General features: G+C 46.0%; 1 protein-coding gene across 4 annotated transcripts in view; it reads left to right on the plus strand.

The window, feature by feature from the left end:
• SEMA6B (semaphorin 6B) overlaps positions 1-25,381 on the plus strand; it is a 1,880,978-nt gene that overhangs the window by 779,062 nt on the left and 1,076,535 nt on the right. For all 4 annotated transcript variants that reach the window (XM_073594847.1, XM_073594838.1, XM_073594868.1 and 1 more), the window contains one exon: positions 20,840-20,938. In XM_073594847.1, the coding sequence (XP_073450948.1) occupies positions 20,840-20,938 (99 nt within the window). The remainder of the gene's footprint in view (positions 1-20,839; positions 20,939-25,381) is intronic.

Genomic DNA, 25,381 nt, shown 5'->3' on the forward strand with positions numbered 1-25,381 from the left:
ATAAAATGGGTGCAGATTCTGTACCAAACACCTAAAGCGAGAGTATTCGTAAAAGGCTGTCTATCGAAACAATTCCCCCTAGAGAGGGGTACTCGACAGGGGTGCCCCCTCTCCCCTCTTCTGTATGCCCTGGCGGCTGAGCCACTGGCAATTGCTATTCGAGCGGAAACTGAAATAGTGGGCCTGCGCGTCGACAATTATACGGAAAAAATAGGATTATACGCGGATGACACCATTTTATATTTGGCAGATCAAGGTCCATCGCTGCAGGCAGCGTTAAAGATCATAGAACAAATGGGCAGTTTCTCGGGACTGCGCATAAATTGGGATAAATCCCAAATTCTCCCCATAGACCATTTCCCTCCGTCGGTCACATACCCAGAATTACCCTTAGCCAGAGTAAACACTATCAAATATTTGGGGGTAGTGGTTACTCGGGAATTGGGAGACTACATCACCAATAACGTAGAGCCACTGTTTCAACTGATAAAAACCAAAACGCAGGCCTGGTCCAGATTGCCCCTAGGGGTAACAGGCCGAATAAACATCATCAAAATGATTCTACTCCCTAAAATTCTATACATGGTCTGGCACGCACCACTATACATTCCCCCCAAGTTCTTTAAAAAGATGGAGGCTATTCTTAACTCGTTTGTATGGGGACACGGAAGGCATAAATTAGCCTGGCACATCCTTAAAAACCCCACCTCCATGGGGGGGATGGCACTACCAGATTTACAGGAATATTACATAGCCGCCCAATTATCACACATGTATTACTTTAACAGGGAAGAATTACAGCGATATCAAATGTTGATTTGCAATGACCCAAGAAGTCCACTGTCATCACCACTACAAACTATTTTCCGAGGGGGACTAACGAGCAAACGATCCACCCGATATAATGAGGGCATGCTAACACACCACCGGAAAATATGGGAAATAACCTTAAAGAGGCTTAAAATAGGGCATATCCATTCCCATACCCCCCTTTGGCTCAACAAACACATGCCAGAACTTGAAAATCTCCCAGACCCGCATATATGGGCTAGGTATGGTATAATATATCTCCACCAGGTCATGACTGACTCAAGGCCCAAGACTTTCCAAGCCCTTAAAGACAACTACTCAATACCGCAACACTTGTTATTCAAATACTTGCAACTCCGCCATGCTCTGCGCATTCAACTTAGGGACACTGCTAATATTACTGCTCACCCGCAGGTCCTAGAGATAATCTTGGGTGCTGAACCTCAAAAGCTGATTTCAAACCTATATTACACTATCCGACTCCCCAGAATAGCAACAGCAATCCAAAAGGCCAAATCAGGTTGGGAAAAGAACGTAGGGGACATCAGTGACTCGGACTGGGACGAAATTTTAGAGAACGTTAAACAGTCATCGCCAAAACTCTCAGACAGATTGACACAGCTCTACATTGTCCACCAAACATACTTGACACCCAAAAGAATAGCCAAATTCCAACCATCACAGAGCTCGATGTGCCTTATGTGTACACATGGACCGGGAACCTTTTACCATTTGATATGGGAATGCCCATGTTTACAGGATTATTGGGCACAAGTGATAAAATTTCTACATGATAAAATGGGTTCCCCAGTAGTAACGGACCCAAAATTGTGTATACTGGGGCTGCTACCTGATACAGATATAGAGAAGTTTCATGCTACCTTTATACATGAAACCCTATTTACAGCTAGGAAAGCTATAGCTAAAACCTGGATGCAGTCTCTGCCCCCTACAACATCATCCTGGAAAAGAGATGTAAACAATGTACTACCATATAAAAAGCTGATATACATACATAGAGGATGCAAACAGAAATATTCAAAGGTATGGGATAGATGGCTGGAAGACGGAGAGACCTGTACTTAAAGGCTCAACGCTGCACAGTTACATAAAACAGTGTATATGACATGATGGGGGGGGAGGGAGAGGTAAGGGCCGCGAAATAAAATAAAATAAAAGAAATATAAATAAGTGCATCTTAAGAGTGTGGTACCAAGCTTATCAATGGTTCTGTCTCAAACTGTATAACTATTAAGAAAATTGAATGTAATAATTTCAAGGTGCAAGGTAAATACCTACTTTCTAATATATGTACACAGTTAATGCTTGTTATGTATCTGTCAATTGAAGCTTAATAAAGTCGGATTTCCCAATTAAAAAAAAATAAAGGAATTGTCAAAAACTGTCTCTTGTCATTTTTAACATTTTTGACAATTGTTTAGTGAAATGGTAGGGGTACTTTTGTACCCCCTTACCATTTCACACAGGGGGGGCCGGGATCTGGGGGTCCCCTTGTTAAAGGGGGCTTCCAGATTCCGATAAGCCCCCCGCCCGCAGACCCCCACAACCACCGGCCAGGGTTGTGGGGATGAGGCCCTTGTCCTCATCAACATGGGGACAAGGTGTTTTGGGGGGCTACCCCAAAGCACCCTCCCAATGTTGAGGGCGTGTGGCCTGGTATGGTTCAGGAGGGGGGCTGCTCTCTCTCGTCCCCCCTCTTTTCCTGCGGCCTGCCAGGTTGCATGCTCGGATAAGGGTCTGGTATGGATTTTTGGGGGGACCCCACGCCGTTTTTTTTTTTATTTTGGCGCGGGGTTCCCCTTAAAATCCATACCAGACCTGAAGGGTCTGGTATGGAATTTAAGGGGACCCCCACGTCATTTTTTTTTTAATTTTGGCCGGGGTTCCCCTTAATATCCATACCAGACCTGAAGGGCCTGGTATGGAATTTAGGGGGACCCCCACGTCATTTTTTTTTTTTTAGTTTTGGTTTGGGGTTCCCCTGTGGGGAATTCCCATGCCGTTTTTATCAATGAACTTCTATGTGTATTGTCGGACCGGCAATGCAATAGCCGCGAGTAGTTTTAAATGACTTTTTTTCTTTGAAATGTCATTTTGCTGTCAGACTGTTCTAAACACGGGAAACATGCACCCCTTTACAGGCATACTATAGACACCCCCCAGCTACGAAATTTAAAGGGATATTACACTTTTATTGTTTGACTTTAAGCATTATTAAAATCACTGCTCCTGAAAAAACGGCCGTTTTTAAAACTTTTTTTTGCATTGATCCATGTCCCCTGGGGCAGGACCCAGGTCCCCAAACACTTTTTATGACAATAACTTGCATATAAGCCTTTAAAATTAGCACTTTTGATTATTCATGTTCGTGTCCCATAGACTTTAACGGTGTTCGCGTGTTCGAATGAACTTTTTTCCTGTTCGCATGTTCTGGTGCGAACCGAACAGGGGGGTGTTCGGCTCATCCCTAGTGGACAGCCGTTTTTAGGTCTCTCCAGAGATGCTCAATTGGGTTTAAGTCAGGGCTCTGGCTGGGCCATTCAAGAACAGTCACGGAGTTGTTGTGAAGCCACTCCTTCGTTATTTTAGCTGTGTGCTTAGGGTCATTGTCTTGTTGGAAGGTAAACCTTTGGCCCAGTCTGCGGTCCTGAGCACTCTGGAGAAGGTTTTCGTCCAGGATATCCCTCTACTTGGCCACATTCATCTTTCCCCCGATTGCAACCAGTCGTCCTGTGCCTGCAGCTGAAAAACACCCCCACAGCATGATGCTGCCACCACCATGCTTCACTGTTGGGACTGTATTGGACAGGTGATGAGCAGTGCCTGGTTTTCTCCACACATACCACTTAGAATTAAGGCCAAAAAGTTCTATCTTGGTCTCATCAGACCAGAGAATCTTATTTCTCACCATCTTGGAGTCCTTTAGGTGTTTTTTAGCAAACTCCATGCATGCTTTCATGTGTTTTGCACTGCCATAAAGCCCCGACTGGTGGAGGGCTCCAGTGATGGTTGACTTTCTATAACTTTCTCCCATCTCCCAACTGCATCTCTGGAGCTCAGCCACAGTGATCTTTGGGTTCTTCTTTACCTCTCTCACCAAGGCTCTTCTCCCCCGATAGCTCAGTTTGGCCGGACGGCCAGCTCTAGGAAGGGTTCTTGTCGTCCCAAAAGTCTTCCATTTAAGGATTATGGAGGCCATTGTGCTCTTAGGAACTTTAAGTGCAGCAGAAATTGTTTTGTAACCTTGACCAGATCTGTGCCTTGCCACAATTCTGTATCTGAGCTCTTCAGGCAGTTCCTTTGACCTCATGATTCTCATTTGCTCTGACATGCACTGTGAGCTGTAAGGTCTTATATAGACAGGTGTGTGGCTTTCCTAATCAAGTCCAATCAGTATAATCAAACACAGCTGGAGTCAAATGAAGGTGTAGAACCATCTCAAGGATGATCAGAAGAAATGGACAGCACCTGAGTTAAAATATATGAGTGTCACAGCAAAGGGTCTGAATACTTAGGACCATGTGATATTTCAGTTTTTCTTTTTTAATAAATCTGCAAAAATGTCAACAATTCTGTGTTTTTCTGTCAATATGGGGTGCTGTGTGTTCATTAATGAGGAAAAAAATTTACTTAAATGATTTTAGCAAATGGCTGCAATATAACAAGGAGTAAAAAATTTAAGGGGGTCTGAATACTTTCCCTCCCCACTGTACATCTACCAAACATACTAGAGGGTACTACACTCCCCCCCCCCCCCAGAAAAACAGCCTGCCCCCATGGCTGGGAAAAAAAACACACTCCTGAGCCCAGAAAAAAAACAGGGCATCCCATAAAAAACTAAAGGTCCCTGTAGCTAAGATAAGGCACAGTATAAAGCATATACTTTAGCTAGAGCACCTCCCCCTAGAGGAAAGCCCTCCCAACAAACTGAAGATAAAATTGCAGAGTCCATCACGAGCAGGGGGGACAGCCATCCTCAATGATACCTGCAGAACAAACAAAAACATTCCTAACACTAACTCACTATCTATCTGTACATTCTGTCAGCAGGGGGTTATGAGCCTGCTGGCAGAAACAAATCATAGGAACAGTACTTTTCAAGAGTCTCTGGTAGGAGGAGCCCCTCCAATTAGTAGTGTAGGAGCAGGATACTAGGCCTCACCCAAAGTTCTTCATCAGGAACAGAACACCCAACTGGAGCAGGTCAGGGTGTTAGGCCGGCCTAGTCTATGAGCAAAGAACAACAAAGGCAGCCATCTTCTCCTTGTTGTCCATGTAAATTACCTGTGTGCTGAACCAGTCACATCAGTCCCTGCACAGGTAATGCTGAGGGTTGGGCAATCTCCTCAGGTTGCCGTCAGCTCCCCTGACAGCAACAGAGTGGCTCTTGGTGGGCTGTCCAGCTTTAAAAACCACCATCCTGTCTTTGTAGATAACTCTCCCTAGTCACCATTTCTGCCGAATGTCCTGAAACCGGGCCCAAGCTTGTTCACAATGCGGTACTCCCACACTATGTCATTCTTCCATTCTCCTCAATGATGTCCATGATGTCAGGAGGGACATAGGGGTAGTCCAGACTCCACTCCAGAGCTGTTCTCCACTGCACCTCCCGGTGGAACCTTAAAAACTTTGGCAGTTTCCAAAGGCTTGCCTATTCCAGGGAGAACACAGGCTTTGGGTGCCCTCACTACCCACTGCCTGTATTCAGCTGTTCTGGCCTAGGTGGTAAAGAGTCTGTTGTATAATTTCTGCCTCACACTGACTGGGTCCTGCATGGATCCTTCAGTCCCTTCGGATGACTCTGGTGCATCCAACACCTCGGGCAACATGTTCACCTTCTCCTGAGAGTGCTCTCACTCCCACTTCTCCTCCGAGCTGCTGTGAGATGACCATTCTGTAAACTCATCCAAGGACCCGAATTCTGCCTGCAGTTTGGGTGACCCCCAGTCTATGGCGCTAACACTGCCACTCCCCTCTGGCTCACCTGAGGACACATCACCCTCCTGTACTGGCTCCTTCCAGTTGGGGCCAGCAGTGTGTACTGATTCCTGCTGGGCAGTAATTACAGGTACCAGCTTCCTGATTGAGTGTCACATTCCTGGTCCTGAAGCTGAAATGCTGAGAGGGCTCTCCTTGCGGCTAAGTGCTTAGTGTCCCTGAAGGTGTTAACAGGGAACACAAAGCCCAGAGAAGCAGGAATTGCCTGCTGTGCCACAGATAACGAATGGTGGTGTGCAGATCTTTTTGCAGGTGAAGGCGTAGTCAGGGACGGTAGCAAAGGTCAGTAAGGCAGTGGTCAGCAGATCAGGTATCAGAGTCATGGTTAGGCAAGTGTGGTCATACACAGGGCAGGACACCAGAGAAGATCCGTGAACAATCCGAGGTCAGAGCTGGGAGCGAGACAAGAGGTATCAAGAAGCAAACACAGGAACAGGGAGCAGGAAGCTGAAGACCAGTCAGAAATGTGCATGTGCCACAGTCACCCCTTTAAAAGCCTGAGGGTGCCTGGATCTGACGTGCATTGTGTGCGCCAGCGCGTACATGTATTCACCATGGCAAACGTGCATTCGCAATACATATGTGCGTATTCGTGCGGGCGTAGCCATATTAAGAATTGACTAGTGTGCCAGGTCTGCAGGCAACTATCCTCCGGCTAGTTCCCTGACAGTGCCCCCCCCACCTTATGGGCAGCCTCCTGATGCCTAAACGTGACACTTTCTCAGGGCTCCAGTTGAAAAATTCTTGCAGTAACCTGGAGGCATGAATATTTTCCTTGAGCTCCCACAAATTTTCTTCAGGTGGGTATCCCTTCCACTGAACAAGATACTGAATATGTCTTCCTCGTTTTCTGCAGTCCAGAATTGCTTCCACCACAAATTCGGCTTCCTCGCCAACAGTAACTTGAGATGGCGGTGGGTCTTCCCTTCCTGGAAAACAATCTGGAACAGCAGATTTAAGAAGAGACATGTGAAAGATTGGGTGAATCTTGTAAAAATGGTGGAAGAGTAAGTTCAAAAGCCATATAATTGATCTTCCTTTTAATTACAAATGATTTCGTAAACCTTGGCCACAGCTTACGAGAAGGACAGAGGAGTTTTAAGTTGGCCGTAGAGGGCCAGACTCTGTCACCAACCTTGAAGGCCGTTAGATCGTAGAGATGGAGGTTGATTTGTCTTGTACCGCAGGCACAGAGGCTTGTGGCAGAGAATCTGGAAAAAAGCATAGGTGAAAGCCATAGTTAGCCCAGAATGGGGTTTGGTTGGTGGCAGCTAGGGATGAGCCCGATGTTCGAGTCGAACGTAAGTTCGACTCGAACATCGGGTGTTCGCCTCTTCGCCGAATAGCGAACAATTTGGGGTGTTTGCGGCAAATTCGAAAGCCGCGGAACACCCTTTAAAAATCCATAGGAGAAATCCAAAGTGCTAATTTTAAAGGCTTATATGCATGGTTTTGTCATAAAAAGTGTTTGGGGACCTTTGTCCTGCCCCAGGGGACATGTATCAATGCAAAAAAGTTTTAAAAACGGACGTTTTTTCGGGAGCAGTGATTTTAATAATGCTTAAAGTGAAACAATAAAAGTGAAATATTACTTTAAATTTCGTACCTGGAGGGTGTCTATAGTATGCCTGTAAAGTGGTGCATGTTTCCCGTGTTTACAACAGTCCCTGCACAATATGACATTTCTAAAGGAAAAAAAGTCATTTAACCACTACACATCCGCGCTATGGCCGAATGACGGCCACAGCGTGGACCTGAATTCCCGGGAGGCCATCATAGGATGGCCTCCCCTGTGCACGCTCCCGAGTAAGGGGCCGGTCCCGGCCCCTTACCATGTGATCAGCTGTCAGCCAATGACAGCTGATCACATGATGTAAACAAAAGATCGGTAATCGTTTTTTTTTCTACTCACGCTGACAGCGTGAGTAGAAAAAAAAGCCAATCACCGGCTTGGATGTGAGGGACATCGGTCCCCAAGTGGAAGAGGCACATCTGCCTCATCAGTGCCACCTAATAGTGCCATATAACAGTGCTCACAGTGCTACCTAACAGTGCCCACAGTGCCACCTAACAGTGTCCACAGTGCCACCTAACAGTGCCCACAAGTGCCACCTATCAATGCCAACAAGTGCCACCTATCAATGCCCACAAGTGCCACCTATCAATGCCCACCTGTAGTGCCAATCAGTGCCACCTGGCAGTGCTGCCCATCACTGCCACCCATCAGTGCCCATCACTGCAGCCTATCAGTGCCCATCACTGCCGCCTCATCAGCGTACATCAATGAAGGAGAAAAATGACCTGTTTTAAATTTTTTATAACAAAATATACAAAAATAAAAAAAATTTTATTCAAAAAAATTCAGTTTTTTACATTTTTTAACAAAAATTAAAAACTGCAGAGGTGATCAAATACCACCAAAAGAAAGCTCTATTTGTGGTGAAAAAATGATAAAAATTTCATTTGGGTACAGTGTTGTATGACCGCGCAATTGTCATTCAAAGTGCGTCAGCGCTGAAACCTGAAAATTGGTCTGGATAGGAGGGGGGTTTAAGTGCCCTGTAAGCAAGTGGTTAAAAGTACTTGCGGCTATGATGAATTGTCGGTCCCGCCAATACACATAAAAGTCATTGACAAAAAATGGCATGGGATTCCCCCACAGTCCGTTACCAGGCCCTTTGGGCAGGCTGCAGGAAAAGAGGGGGGGACGAGAGAGTGGCCCCCCTCCTGAACTGTACCAGGCCAGATGCACATGGGATCAACATGGGGAGGGTGCTTTGGGGTGCTTTGAGGTATTAAAAAATAAAAAAATAAAACTGTCCCACAAAGTCTTCTTCTTCTCTTGCTCCGCCAATGGATCGAAAAAAAAAACGCGACCAACCCGCCCTCTGATGCACGGGGACATCCCTATGGCTTCCCCGTAGCGTCAGAGGGGGCGGGGCCACCCGGTTATGTAACTGAGTGGCCCTGCCCCCCTCTGACACTATGGGGAAGCCATAGGGATGTCCCCGTGTGTCAGAGGGGGGCGGGGTCACCCATCGACATCACTGTGTGGCCCTCAGTTATAAAAGAGCTGTCACCTGAGAGGACGGTCATTATGGCGGGTGCCTCCCATGGAGGTGGGTCAGTCACGTTTTTTTTTTTTCTCTTTTTCGGTCTGAAAAAAAAAGAAGACTTCGTGGGACAGTTTTATTTTTTTATTTTTTGATAAAGGACTTGTCCCCAAGCCGTGTCATGTCATTTTTACCATTTTAACACTTTTTTGTGAAATGGTAGGGGTACATTTGTACCCCATTACCATTTCACACGGGGGGAGGCTGGGATCTGGGGGTCCCCTTGTTGAAGGGGCTTTCAGATTCTGATAAGCCTCCTGCCCGCAGACCCCCACAACCACCAGGCAAGGGTTGTGGAGATGGGGCCCTTGTCCCATCAACATGGGGACACGGTGTTTGGCTACCCCAAAGCACCCTCCCCATGTTGAGGGCATGTGGCCTGGTATGGTTCAGGAGGGGGGCACTCTCTCATCCCCCCTTTTCCTGTGGCCTGCCAGGTTGCGTGCTCGGATAAGGGTCTGGTATGGATTTTTGGGGGGACCCCCATGCCATTTTTTTTTAAAATTTTGGTGCGGTGTTCCCCTCAAATTCCATACCTTAGGTCTGGTATGGAATTTGGGGGGACCCCCACGCAATTCTTTTTTTAAATTTTGGTTCGGGGTTCCCCTTAATATTCATACAAGACCCAAAGGGCCTGGTAATGGACTGCGGGGGAATCCCATGCCGTTTTTTTCAATGACTTTTATGTGTATTGCCAGGACCGACAATTCATTATAGCCGCGAGTACTTTTAACCACTTGCCGACCGCCTAACGCAGATATACTGCGGCAGAATGGCACGGGCAGGCAAAATCACGTACCTGGTACGTGATTGCCTTCCCGTGGGCTGGGGGTCTGATTGAACCCCCCGGTGCCGAGGCGGTCGGCTTTGGTCTGGGATAGTTCAGAGATGAGAGGGAGGCCATCCATTCGTGGCCCCCCTCGCGATCACTCCCAGCCAATGAGAATCTTCCCCTGCCTCTGTATAGTACACAGAGGCAGGGGATGTGATGTCATCTCTCCTCGGCTCGGCATTTTCCGTTCCGGCGCCGAGGAGAGAAGACATCCGAGTGAGTTACACAAACACACACACACAGTAGAACATGCCAGGCACACAATACACCCCCCGATCCCCCCGATCACCCCCCAATCACCCCCCCCTGTCACACTGACACCAAGCAGTTTTTTTTTCTGATTACTGCATGGTGTCAGTTTGTGACAGTTAGTGTGGTAGGGCAGTTAGTGTTAGCCCCCTTTAGGTCTAGGGTACCCCCCTAACCCCCCCTAATAAAGTTTTAACCACTTGATAACCCCCCTGTCGCCAGTGTCGCTAAGCGATCATTTTTCTGATTGCTGTATTAGTGTCACTGGTGACACTAGTTAGGGAGGTAAATATTTAGGTTCGCTGTCAGCGTTTTATAGCGACAGGGACCCCCATATACTACCGAATAAAGGTTTTAACCCCTTGATTGCCCCCTAGTTAACCCTTTCACCACTGATCACCGTATAACTGTTACGGGTGACGCTGGTTAGTTAGTTTATTTTTTATAGTGTCAGGGCACCCACCATTTATTACCTAATAAAAGTTTAGCCCCCTGATCGTCCGGTGGTTAGTTTATTTTTTATAGTGTCAGGGCACCCGCCATTTATTACCTAATAAAAGTTTAGCCCCCTGATCGCCCGGCGGTGATATGCGTCGCCCAAGGCAGCGTCAGGTTAGCCCCAGTACCGCTAACACCCACGCACGCAGCATAACCTCCCTTAGTGGTATAGTATCTGAACTGATCAATATCTGATCCGATCAGATCTATACTAGCGTCCCCAGCAGTTTAGGGTTCCTAAAAACGCAGTGTTAGCGGGATCAGCCCAGATACCAGCTAGCACCTGCGTTTTGCCCCTCCGCCCGGCCCAGCCCAGCCCACCCAAGTGCAGTATCGATCGATCACTGTCACTTAAAAAACACTAAACGCATAACTGCAACGTTTGCAGAGTCAGGCCTGATCCCTGCGATCGCTAACAGTTTTTTTGGTAGCGTTTTGGTGAACTGGCAAGCACCAGTGGCCTAGTATACCCCGGTCATAGTCAAACCAGCACTGCAGTGACACTTGGTGACATGGCGAGTCCCATAAGTGCAGTTCAAGCTGGTGAGGTGGCAAGCACAAGTAGTGTCCCGCTGCCACCAAGAAGAAGACAAACAGGCCCGTCGTGCCCATAATGCCCTTCCTGCTGCATTCGCCAATCATAATTGGGAACCCACCACTTCTGCCGCACCCGTACTTCCCTCATTCACATCCCCAACCAAATGCAGTCGGCTGCATAAGAGGCATTTTCTTTATGTCCTCCCGAGTACCCTTACCCAACGAACCCCCCAAAAAAGATGTCATGTCTGCAGCAAGCGCGGATATAGGCGAGACACCCGTTATTATTTTCCCTCCTGTCCTGACAATCCTGGTCTTTGCATTGGTGAATGTTTGAACGCTACCATTCACTAGTTGAGTATTAGCGTAGGGTACAGCATTGCACAGACTAGGACACACTTTCACAGGGTCTCCCAAGATGCCATCGCATTTTGAGAGACCCGAACCTGGAACCGGTTACAGTTATAAAAGTTACAGTTCCAAAAAAAAAAGTGTAAAAAAAAAAAAAAACACACAAAAAAAATATAAAGTAAAAAAAATAGTTGTCGTTTTATTGTTCTCTCTCTCTCTATTCTCTCTCTCTATTGTTGTGCTCTTTTTTACTGTATTCTATTCTGCAATGTTTTATTGTTATTATGTTTTATCATGTTTGCTTTTCAGGTATGCAATTTTTTATACTTTACCGTTTACTGTGCTTTATTGTTAACCATTTTTTTGTCTTCAGGTACGCCATTCACGACTTTGAGTGGTTATACCAGAATGATGACTGCAGGTTTAGGTATCATTTTGGTATTATTCTTTTCAGCCAGCGGTCGGCTTTCATGTAAAAGCAATCCTAGCGGCTAATTAGCCTCTAGGCTGCTTTTACAAGCAGTGGGAGGGAATGCCCCCCCCCCCCCACTGTCTTCCGTGTTTTTCTCTGGCTCTCCTGTCTCAACAGAGAACCTGAGAATGCAGCCGGTAATTCAGTCAGCTGACCATAGAGCTGATCAGAGACCAGAGTGGCTCCAAACATCTCTATGGCCTAAGAAACCGGAAGCTACAAGCATTTTATGACTTAGATTTCGCTGGATGTAAACAGCACCATTGGGAATTTGGGAAAGCATTCTATCACACCGATCTTGGTGTGGTCAGATGCTTTGAGGGCAGAGGAGAGATCTAGGGTCTAATAGACCCCAATATTTTCAAAAAAGAGTACCTGTTACTACCTATTGCTATCACAGGGGATATTTACATTCCCTGAGATAACAATAAAAATTATTTTTAAAAAATTGAAAGGAACAGTTTAAAAATAAGATAAAAAAGCAAAAAAATAATAAAGAAAAAAAAAAAATAAAAAAAAAAAGCACCCTTGTCCCCCCCTGCTCTCGCGCTAAGGCGAACACAAGCGTCGGTCTGGCGTCAAATATAAACAGCAATTGCACAATGCATGTGCGGTATCACCGCGAAGGTCAGATCGAGGGCAGTAATTTTAGCAGTAGACCTCCTCTGTAAATCTAAAGTGGTAACCTGTAAAGGCTTTTAAAGGCTTTTAAAAATGTATTTATTTTGTTGCCACTGCACGTTTGTGCGCAATTTTAAAGCATGTCATGTTTGGTATCCATGTACTCGGCCTAAGATCATCTTTTTTATTTCATCAAACATTTGGGCAATATAGTGTGTTTTAGTGCATCAAACTTTAAAAAAGTGTGTTTTTTCCCCAAAAAATGCGTTTGAAAAATCGCTGTGCAAATACTGTGTGAAAAAAAAAAATTAAACACCCACCATTTTAATCTGTAGGGCCTTTGCTTTAAAAAAATATATAATGTTTGGGGGTTCAAAGTAATTTTCTTGCAAAAAAAAATAATTTTTTCATGTAAACAAAAAGTGTCAGAAAGGTCTTTGTCTTCAAGTGGTTAGAAGAGTGGGTGATGTGTGACATAAGCTTCTAAATGTTGTGCATAAAATGCCAGGACAGTTCAAACCCCCCAAATGACCCCATTTTGGAAAGTAGACACCCCAAGCTATTTGCTGAGAGGCATGTCGAGTCCATGGAATATTTTATATTGTGACACAAGTTGCGGGAAAGAGACACATTTTTTTTTTTTTTTTTGCACAAAGTTGTCACTAAATGATATATTGCTCAAACATGCCATGGGAATATGTGAAATTACACTCCAAAATACATTCTGTTGCTTCTCCTGAGTACGGGGATACCACATGTGTGAGACTTTTTGGGAGTCTAGCCTCGTACGGGACCCCGAAAACCAAGCACCGCCTTCAGGTTTTCTAAGGGCGTAAATTTTTGATTTCACTCTTCACTGCCTATCACAGTTTCGGAGGCCATGGAATGCCCAGGTGGCACAAACTCCCCCCAAATGACCCCATTTTGGAAAGTAGACACCCCAAGCTATTTGCTGAGAGGTATAGTGAGTATTTTGCAGACCTCACTTTTTGTCACAAAGTTTTGAAAATTGAAAAAAGAGAAAAAATTTTTTTTTTCTTGTCTTTCTTCATTTTCAAAAACAAATGAGAGCTGCAAAATACTCACCATGCCTCTCAGCAAATAGCTTGGGGTGTCTACTTTCCAAAATGGGGTCACTTGGGGGGGTTTGTGCCACCAGGGCATTCCATGGCCTCCGAAACTGTGATAGGCAGTGAAGAGTGAAATCAAAAATTTACACCCTTAGAAATCCTGAAGGCGGTGATTTGTTTTCGGGGCCCTGTACGCGACTAGGCTCCCAAAAAGTCCCACACATGTGGTATCCCCATACTCAGGAGAAGCATCTAAATGTATTTTGGGGTGCAATTCCACATATGCCCATGGCCTGTGTGAGCAATATATCATTTAGTGACAACTTTGTGCAAAAAAAAAAAAAAAATTGTCACTTTCCCACAACTTGTGTCAAAATATAAAATATTCCATGGACTCAACATGCCTCAAAGCAAATAGATTGGGGTGTCTATTTTCCAAAATGGGGTCATTTGGGGGGGGTTATGCCATCTGGGCATTTTATGGCCTTCAAAACTGTGATAGGTAGTGAGGAGTAAAATCAAAAATTTACGCCCTTTGAAATCCTGAAGGCAGTGATTGGTTTTCGGGGCCCCGTACACGGCTAGGCTCCCAAAAAGTCCCACACATGTGGTATCCCCGTACTCAGGAGAAGCAGCTGAATATATTTTGGGGTGCAATTCCACATATACCCATGGCCTGTGTGAGCAATATATCATTTAGTGACAACTTTTTTAATTTTTTTTTTTTTTGTCATTATTCAATCACTTGGGACAAAAAAAATAAATATTCAATGGGTTCAACATGCCTCTCAGCAATTTCCTTGGGGTGTCTACTTTACAAAATGGGGTCATTTGGGGGGGTTTTGTACTGCCCTGCCATTTTAGTACCTCAAGAAATGACATAGGCAGTCATAAACTAAAAGCTGTGTAAATTCCAGAAAATGTACCCTAGTTTGTAGACGCTATAACTTTTGCACAAACCAATAAATATACGCTTATTGACATTTTTTTACCAAAGACATGTGGCCAAATACATTTTGGCCTAAATGTATGACTAAAATTGAGTTTATTGGATTTTTTTTATAACAAAAAGTAGAAAATATCTTTTTTTTCAAAATTTTTGGTCTTTTTCTGTTTATAGCGCAAAAAATAAAAACCACAGAGGTGATCAAATACCATCAAAAGAAAGCTCTATTTGTGGGAAGAAAAGGATGCAAATTTTGTTTGGGTACAGCATTGCATGACCGTGCAATTAGCAGTTAAAGCGACGCAGTGTCAAATTGTAAAAAGTGCTCTGGTCAGGAAGGGGGTAAATCCTTCCGGGGCTGAAGTGGTTAAATGACTTTTTTTCCTTTTAGAAATGTCATTTTGTGCAGGGACTGTTGTAAACATGGGAAACATGCGCCACTTTACAGGCATACTATAGACACTCCCCAGGTACAAAATTTAAAGGAATATTTCACTTTTACGTATGGTTTCACTTTAAGCATTATTAAAATCACTTTTTTTTGCATTGATACATGTCCCCTGGGGCAGGCCCCAGGTCCCCAAACACTTTGTATGACAATAACTTGCATATAAGCCTTTAAAATTAGCACTTTTGATTTTTCATGTTCGTGTCCCATAGACTTTAATGGTGTTCGCGTGTTCAAACAAATTTTTTGCCTGTTCGCATGTTCTCCTGCGAACTGAACCGGGGGGTGTTCGGCTCATCCGTAGTGGCAGCATGCACTGGGTTATTGTAGGCAAATTCAGCACAGGGGTGCAGAGATACCCAATTGTCCTATGAAAAATTGGAGAAACACTGATGATACTGTTTCAAGGTCTGGTTGGTCCTCTATATCTGACCATTGCTTTGTAGGTGGTAGGCTGACGACAAGCAGACATCAATATTTAGGGCTTTGCAAAGGGTTCTCCAAAATTTGGAGGTAAACTGCACACCTCTGTCTGACACAATGCTTCTGGGTAGGCCATGAAGTCTAACTATTTCTTTAATAAAAGCATGTACCATGTCTGCGGAAGAAGGTGTGCCCACCATAGGCACAAAATGTGACATCTTAGATAAATGATCAATGACTACAAAGATAGATGTGAATCCTTCAGCGGGAGGCAGGTCAACTATAAAGCCCATGGACAACATTTTCCAGCGCAAATCAGGAATTGGTAAAGGCCTTAGCAGGCCCCAGGCTTTAGTGTTACTTCCCTTGTTGTGAAGGCACAATGCACAGGAGCCAACATAATCTTTACAATTCTGACTTAGGCCTGGCCACCAAAAAGATCGTTGAATGAGTTGAATGTTCTTTTGTACCCTCAAATTACCCACCAATTGGTGGTCATGACATGCCTTCAGGACTACGGTCCTTGCTTCCTGTAAGTAGAAGTAATAAACCGCTTAGGATAGCAGTTGCATCCTCTCACCTCCTCCCGCCAGGTGGGGTGCCGGCTCAGTATACAGAATGTATGTGAAAAGAAATTGCGGATCGCTGCACTCCAAGTAAATTCCTTTATTGAAAGGTAGAACCTCCAGCTCTATTTCAGATAATGGGAAAATCCAACTAAAATGGTTTTCTGCCCCTGGAAGTAGTTCTTTAGGACAATCATAGGAGTGATGAGGTGGCAACACATCGGCTTTCTATTTATGAAACACATTCAGAAAGTCATGATAGGTGGTAGGTACATACTGACAGCTATTTAAAACTGGCTGAATGGTCAGGCAACTGGCAGGCAATGAGATAGGCAAAACAGGCAAAATGATATGAGCAGGAGAGGATCCAGTGACAGAGGCATATGTGGGACGAGAGGACAGGAACTTACTGGGTCTCACAGGGCAGTTTAGAAGAAAATGTCTTGTACCGCTACAGTACAGACAAAGGTTGGCTTGCCGACAGCACATCCTTTCTTCCGGGGTCAGGGCAGGCTGCACAAGGCTGATCTGCATGGGTTCTCCCTCAAAAGATGCTGAAGTGGAGATGGGTGTAGCGGTGGTTACTGGAGGTACTTTGGGCATCACCCAAGTAGGTCTGTAAGATTGAGTCAAGTTGGACCACTGCTCAAGTAATCAGCGTTCGAGCTGTATGGCCAGCTGTATAAGGCATTCAAGGGTAGCAGGAGCTTTAACCTGAGCCAGTTCATCTTTGAGTGCCTCGGATAGGCCAAGCTGGAACTGATACTTGAGTGCGGCTTCATTCCAGCCTGTATCTACTGACCATTTGCAGAATTCAACTGTACAGTCCTCTACAGGCTGCGCCCTTGTTGCTCGTCCGTAACTATTCTCTGGGGGTCGTCATAAAGCTGTGACATGGCTTCAAAGAAGGCTAAAACAGAGTCAAGGACCTGGTTCTTTTGTTCCATAAGACAATGGGACCAGAATTGTGGTTCATCTGTGAGCAAGGAGATGGTAAAACTGACTGACGGTTTCAAGGGAGAAAGTCAGTGGTTGCAGAGCTAGGTATAACTGGCAGGCATTTTTTTAAGCTCTGAACTTTCTTCCTAGGAGTAGGAGCCCTATATGCTGGGTTCTGGTTGGCAGGAGAGGACGTAGAGGGGACGCTCTGCAGGCGACCTTTCAGTTAAAAGTAACCTCCTGTAGGTTCTGTGTGGCTTGCATGAGGGCTGCAACTTGTTGGCACAAAGCCTCTAGTGGAGAGGCACCCCTGTCGGCTTCAGACTTCTTATGGTTGACTGGTACTGTCACGTACCTGGTCCTGAAGTCAAAATGCTTGTGGCTGAGAGCTTGGTGTTCCTCAAGGTAGTAACAGGGAACACAAAGCCCAAAGAAGCAGGGATTGCCAGCTGTGCCACAGATGAGGGATGGTGGTGGTTTGGACTGATGATGGTGCAGACAGCACATGGCAGGAAGAAGATTGCAATAGTAAGTGCAGCAGACTGGATGAACAGGTTAGTACTGTAGTAAGGTACTGCAGGCTGGGTACAGGGGGTCCCCGGGTTACGAACAAGATAGGGACTGTAGGTTTGTTCTTAAGTCAAATTTGTTTGTAAGTCGGAACAGTACCTTTTTTAAGTGCAAATCCAGCTTGTTGTTTACTTTTTTTTATTTTTGTATAAATTTCTTATTTTTAATATTATTTACTTTACTTTTTTAAATTACTTTTTTATTTTATTAATTTAATTATTACTGTATTTCTTTTTTTTTTCTTTTTTTTATCAATTTTTTTTCACTTAACTTTATTGCTATCACACAGGAGAAAACAATTCCCTGTGTGATAGCAATTGGAGGCGACAGGTTCTCTTTATTGACCCTGTCACCTCCAAAACAGGAGTCCTAGCACTGTGCTAGATTTCCTGTCACAGCTGAGAGGGGAGGAGCACAGCTCTCCCCTCTCACTGTTTACATCAGCGGCAGGGACAGGAGACAGCAGATGGATGGATGGTGAAAGCAGCAGCGTCTGCGATCCGAGTCCAGGCAGGCTGGCCGCGGTGCACCTCCGCGGGGCAGCGGCGCAGGAAATCTTGGAGGCTTCACTAGGCCGCACTAGGCCAGACAAGGCCGCGGCCACGACGGGCAGTTTTAGCGGCCTGGCAGGCCACAGGCAGGCCTCCGGACCGTACCAGGCCTGTGAATGGGCAGGCAGGATGACGAGGGGGGCCCCTTAACTTCGCAGCCAGGCCAGGAACTGAGGAACAGCTCACTCCAGCAAGGAGAGGAAGATGGCGTCGGCCGGCAGTGACGTCACTCGGGCCCCGTTCGTAAGTTCGGAGTCGTTCACAATGCGGATGTTTGTAAGTCGGGGACCCTCTGTACAGCAGATAGGCACCAAGGCAGGTAACAGCAGACAGGGCACAGCAGAAGGCATAGTTTGGGACGGTAACAGAGGTCAGTAAGCCATTGGTCAGCAGATCGGGTATCAGAGTCATTGTTAGGCAAGCAATACACAGGGCAGAAGACAAGAGAAGATCTGTGAACAACCCGAGGTCAGAGCTGGGAGCGAGACAAGAGGAATCCAAGGGCAAGCCGGGTCAATAACAGGTGATCAGAAGCCAACACAGGAACAGGGAGCAGGAAGCTGAAGACCAGTCAGCAATGTCCATGTGCCGCAGTCATCCTTTTAAAGGCCTGAGGGTGCCAGGATCTGACGTGCGCCAGCACGCACACATCTTTGCCATGGCAAACGTGCGTTCGCAATATGCGTGCGCGTATTCGTGCGGGCATAGCCATATTTAGAATTGGCTAATGTGCCAGGTCTTAGTGCAACTATCCTCCGGCTAGTTCCCTGACACTGGGCTGCAGACCGAGGCAGACTTCAAGCTTTCTTCCCTGATGTCACTTATCTTCGCAGGGGAATCACCAGCCTCAGACTCAACCCTGCCTTTAGCAGATACTTCATGGCCTGCTCCGGTCTTCCGGGACTTCTGCGGTTCTGTGCAGAGAACCGACCGCAGATCCACACTGTAGTTAAGTGGCTCCTGTTCGCTTGGCATCAGCCTGGTGAGCGGCTCGTCACAGTGCCCACACCGGATCCAGGCACTGCCCACCGCGGTCGGCCTTCTGCAACTAGGACTCAGTAGACACAGCCTCTTCATCCCCTCGATCACCCCAAGGGTGAATCTTCCTCAATGCTCCAACCAGACACCAGTGTAACCTCCTCAGGTCAGCACTGGGTACACACGTGCACCTTCTGCCATCTTGCTCCTCTCTCCGCAAGCAGAGCACGCTGGGTCTCCTCTGGGGTGTGGCTCCTCCCCCAATGTACCAGACTGACTGGCTCCCGCCGCTCTGATGAGCAGGCTTGTTCCCTCACGCTCTGCAATAACCCCTTGTTGACTGGACTGAAACTTGCAGGCACAGACAGTACATTAGTGGTTGTAATACACATACTGAAACTTGCAGGACTTGTCAGGACATGCTGCTCGGCACCAACTGTGCCCAAGCAACTGAGAGCAAGTGGCATCAAACATTCACTGTGGTTGCCATTAACAACAGTAAGGTGTGCAACACATGTCACACTGTAGTTAGAAGGGTTAGGACAGTCCTTAACATCAGCCATGGTTGGGCAACTGATAGACCCCCCCTGCAGACACCAGCTGGCTTACCCCAATCACCATGGGCAACAGCAGACATTTTGGTGCACTCTTTACTGTTCTCAGCAGGACATTGCAGCATACAGTCACTTTTCCCAGACGTGAGTAGACCGCTGGACATTTTGTAATCCATGGGCACGATCGCTCAATGAATAGCAGTTTTTTTTTTTTTTTTTTAGCACAAGTGTCCGTCCCAGCCGCAGTTTAGGGCAACTGAGTATGCAGTGCAGCACTAACTTAACAGCAGCTCCTGCTGGCTGCTATGTACAATGGCACTTAACTTGAGTACACAGTCACCAGTAGGCAGAGCACATAAGTCAGACTCCCTGGTTTTAACCCTCAGTGGTCCTAGAAGCAAAGCATAGTTCTCAGACTCAATGAATCTCTGTTCGCTAGGAGCAACAACTGTGCAGGTTACATAGTCAGGTTGAAAAATGACACAAGTCCATCTAGTTCAACAAATAATTTAAAAAAAAATCATACAATCCCATATACACAATCCTATACCCACAGTTGATCCAGAGGAAGGCAAAAAACCCCAGCAAAGCATGATATAATTTGCTACAGCAGGGGAAAACTTTCCTTCCTACCCCCCACCCCGAGGCAATCGGACATTCCCTTGATCAACTTTAGCTATAAATGTTAGGACACAGTTATATTATGTACATTTAGGAAAGAATCCAGGCCTTTTTTAAAGCAATCTACTGAGCTGGCTAGAACCACCTCTGGAGGGAGTCTATTTCACATTTTCACAGCTCTTTCCGTTATCCTGGGCAATATCCCGGGTGAGCCCTTAAATGTAGCGCACCCCCTAGGGAGCTGCAAGTAGAATGGGATCCCCTACCCCCCATGCATATGCATGGCAACCCCTTCTCACCCCCACCCTCCATTTCTGAAAGTTTCTACGACAAAGTCATCCAGCCTGAGTCACTAATCCCTGACCCAGATTCACAACTTAGGCATAGCCCTAAGCTAAATACGTGTACCTACACTAACAGAAACCTACATCTAGCACACATACTAGAGGGTGCTACATGTGGAACTTTTGCATTATGGAAAATATGTTGCATTCACTTCTATGGCCATCTGCACTCCACACCCGCAGCTTCCTGGATGTGGAAAAACAGTTTTATATGCCTGTTTTTATTTTTGCCAAAAATGTCCACGTATATAACATTAGTTGTCATTGCCTTTGTTGTCATTTTTAACTCCTTAAACAACTGAAGTTTTATTTTATTTCTTTCCATAGGAGGAGTGCAAGAATTTTGTGAAGGTTCTCCTTTTGCATGGCAAGACCTTATTTGCCTGTGGAACCAATGCATTCAACCCTGTGTGTGCAGACTACAGTGTATGTGAGACATTTTTCTAAAATTATGCTTTAGCATCAACTTACCTTTTATTGCTAGACATGCCTGCAGTTTTCTGTTTGTGGAATTCTTACCTCCTTGCTTCAGTGATTCTGCTAGATCTGCGATTCCATTCACATATGTTGTTGGCTTCTGTATTCACCTCAGGCCATCATTTGCTCTATTGTGGATTTATATCTCTTTCCCTATTACTTTCTGGCCCGCCTCCCAGTTTTCTTTTCTATATATAGACATGCTCAGTGCAGCTTGGGTTGCCTTAGCAGCTTCCTAGTTTCTCTGTGCTCCTGTTTGCCTTGTATATCTTGTATTCTATGCCTGACTACTCATGTACCATCCCTTGCTTCGCCTACCATTTTCGCTTGCCAGCTACCTGCCCTGACTGCAGCTTGTTTCCCAGATTCTCTTCTGTCACCTGCCATCCATACTCTGCACATACGAATAGTCTCCGCATTGTCAGCAGGGCGTACCTGGTTCCAGTTTGCTGCAAGTCCGTCCCCATCATCAGGGACCCTGGTGAAGAAGTAGGCTGGGGCTTAGACTCTGCTCAGTCTCAGGCCATGAGCTCCTCTGAGACACTGCACCCCCTACATGAACAGATTCAGTGTTTGGCACAGAGAGTTGATGTCCAGCAGGCCTATAAAGAAAAAACGTGCAATGCTAATAAATAAATATAGTGCAATACAATGCTGCAAGAACCTTCTGAGTAAAAAATTAGTTAAATAATATTACTATAATATAAACATACAGTGCAATACTGCATGCACCTCCTATAGCAAAGGCATGAACTGTAGAGAAATTGAATAGATAGTTCCATTTGTTGCTGTTGTCCCTGGCAACATAAAGCTGAAGATAAATGGATAGACTCAGTATAATGGCTCAAGAACCTTTTTTACTCAGAAGGTTCTTGCAGCATTGCATTGCACTATATTTATTTATTAGCATTGCACGTTTTTTCTGTGCATAATATTTTGAAAATTCACCTCTTATTCATTTATTTATTTTTTATGTACACAGGAGGTCCTTGCAGCACTTCACTGCTACATATAATTTCTATTCATGACGATATTTTATGTGATTATTTAATTCTACATGCATCTTTAGGAGGTTTTTTCACGCACACAGTGGTATAGTGTGTCCACATATTGATACTAGCGCACCATTTCTATTTATTTGTATTTTGCATTAGTGAGAGATCACCAATATTGGTTTGCAGCTTTTATTATTTATTTATTATCTCGTTCTATCCAGCGCTTTAGTACCGCAATTAATAAGGCCTATAAAGAGCTAATTATGCAATGTTTGCAGTAACGTTCCTCTCGTTTGGACCAATTGCAAGTTGCAACCACTTCTCCTTTCGTTCCTACTCCTGCTGTAGTTACTGCTGCTCTGGCTCCCATTGTTCCTCCTCCTGTTTTTCTTCAAAGCTAAAAGTGTTTCCAGGATATAGCCCTCTTCATCAGGAGATACATGCATGGAATATCATGAAAATCATTCACTAAATAAAGCCATAAAATATGATATCCAATGTCCTGAATTTCATCACATTAACATTGTAGTTGTGTAGTAGGCCAACATGGTGTCCAATGGGAGAAGTGCAGGCCTTGCACTCCTTTGGCTATTCCATCTGTCCTAGGGTAAATGCAATTTTATACATTTGGTACTTTTCTATGCATATGCATTTGCACTTTTTGATGTTTATGCATAAATTTCAACATAATATGTAACATGCATTATCGTCTTATACTTATCCTATTTTATGGCTTTTATGGCTTATGATATCACACACACATATCTCTTGATGAAGAGGACTATGTCCTAGAAACGCTTTGAGCGTTCAAGAAAAATGTCTGCATCTACAACTAACCATGCATTATTTAACTGATGTATTGGTGCATCAGAGAAATGTTTGTGCATTTTTTTAAAGTCTCTTTTTTTCTGTATACTATATATATGTAATATAGAATAATGTACGAAATCTTTTACCTTTTTTCATATATGAATCAATAAACAAGATGATTTTAAGTAACTTGTGTCTCAAAAATCCAGTGCCATCATTCTCGGTCTTTGGTGGTTGCAAACACATTTGCCCTATCTAGATTGTAACTCTGGTCAGGTGTAGTTTTGGGGGTCACAATGCCATCAAACTTGTCTTTCCAAGGTGCTTCCACCTCTTTCTGTACCTGTGGCTGAGGTCACCATGTCTCTGATGCTTCCGGGACAAAAAAGCTGCTGTCTGCCTTCTCGTCATCCCGTTGATTGCCCCATTGATCTTCAACCTGGGACTACCTCACCTCGGAGTCAAGTCTACCCTCTCTCCATTCTGGAGACTCAAGCCATGTCTGAGTACATTTAGGAAAATCCACAAAAATGATTCATCCAAAAGTCCAAAACTCCCACTGAGGCCGACTTCTCTTTTGTGAAGAAAAAGGATAGTATGGGGCGTGGCTTAACAATGGCTGAGTGAAGACGTGTTTCTGAGGAGCTCCTGGCTTCCCCCTGCCTACCGCGACCAATTGACAGCTCTTAACTCATGTGAACATGACATGAGCACTACCAAACGGTACAGAACCAGATCGGCAACCCGTGGGAATTGGCCTCATACTCCCAAAAGCGGGATCCATCACTATTTCTAAGACCCACAGCGGACATCCCCGGGCGCCATTGTAGCTGTGCCACGTGTATCCCGCATGGAAGACACCCACACTACAGCCCTGTCTGTCCCCCTCACTCTCTCTCCAGAACCCGATCATCTCTCAGGGACTCCGGCTGCTTTCCATGCAGACCTCCGCGCCATTCTGCAGGCCCTCCCCACAAGGTCGGACATCGAGGCCCTTATCCTCCGCATAGAGAAGCCACACAGCAGGGACATGCTAGAGATGAGAACTGAGATGCACACCCTCACAGATCAAATGGACACGGGCGAAGCCTCAGTCTCCTCCCTGGAACACAGAGTGTCAGCCGTGGAATGCTCCCAGGCCTCCCACGCTACCACGGCCGTGGACATGCAGCTCCACCTGGAGGAATTGGAGGATCGCAGCCGACTAAAACAACTTATGGCTGTGGGGCCTCCCGGAGGCCACTGGAGCAGAGAACCTGGCGGCGACGATTACAGCCATCTTCCATAGGCTTATGGAAGCTCCTCTGCCATCATTGGAGATAGACCGGGTGCACAGAGCCCTCGGGGCTAAATCATCAGACCCTGACAGGCCCCGCGACATTCTCTGCCGGCTACACCGCTACTCGCAGAAGGAGCTTATCCTCCGCAGGGCCTGGGAACATGGAGCAATAGAATCAGATGGAGTGCACGTTCAAATCCTTCCAGACTTATCCAGAGCGACGCTGCAGAGAAGAGCCCTACTGAAACCAGTCCTAGAAGTAGCAAGGCGACATGACTGCACCTACAAGTGGGGATACCCTCTGGCCATCAAATTCCGGAAAGCCTAGGCCTCCTTCACCCTGCACTCCCCAGCAGACCTACCTGCGTTCTTCTCCTTCCTGGATGCTGACCCCCGTGCAAGTACAGAACTGGCTACAGCTTACCCCCGGCCGTCGGAACACTCAAGACTCTCAGCAAACTGGAACAACCAGCCTGCCCGCTCACAGAGATCCAGATGGAGATCCCAGGCACCATCCATGAAAAGGTCACGTGAGTCATAGTCACCCTTCCCGGGTGCAGACCCTTTGTTCCACACAGGTTGACTGTCCACCTCACCACAGGCTAGTTTTCTTCTTGTTTTTTCTTTTTCTTTTTACCCTCCATTTGACTGCCCCCACTGCCTGTTATACCTGTGGACGTTGAGAGACTTCTGCACCGAGATGTCTAGTGTCACCCCTGATCCCCCCAGCCTGCTGCACACTCAGACCCCCCCAGCTTTGCACCAACGGTCCCGGCCACCTTTCGGACCACATGGGAACTAGCCAAACCTGGCGGGCAACCCCCGGAAACCTGCAGGGGCTTTGATCCCTGTGAGTTAAGACAGGGGCTCATAACTCCGATGACTAGCTGGCACAACACACCACCAGCTCTCATGGACATGTAGGGGGATATGCCCATGCTCATATGTACTCTCTCTTCCTTTCCGGGCTAGCATGACGGATCCATGTGTAATGTCTCCTGTTAACATTTATTTTTCTTCTAGGTATTGGACATACTCTGTGCCTATCCCACGTCTTCTTGCACCCCCAGGGTCTTAGAGCCCTAATATTTCTCCCCATGCTGGAGTTCATTGTATGTGTTTACACCATGGGAGGACACGCCTCCCTCTGATCGCAACGGGGGCACCCCTGCGGGGATCCAGCCCCGCCGGGAGAGCTGCGGGGGGCCCTCCGAAACCAAATTTTCTCATCTAAAGGACTTTGGGCCTTAATGATTTGCTCATGCACGGTACCCGACAGTGCTGTGCGTGACACCTGATGGGCGGCGT

Source organism: Aquarana catesbeiana, linkage group LG01 (assembly GCF_042186555.1).
Source record: "Aquarana catesbeiana isolate 2022-GZ linkage group LG01, ASM4218655v1, whole genome shotgun sequence".
Lineage (NCBI taxonomy): Eukaryota > Metazoa > Chordata > Amphibia > Anura > Ranidae > Aquarana > Aquarana catesbeiana.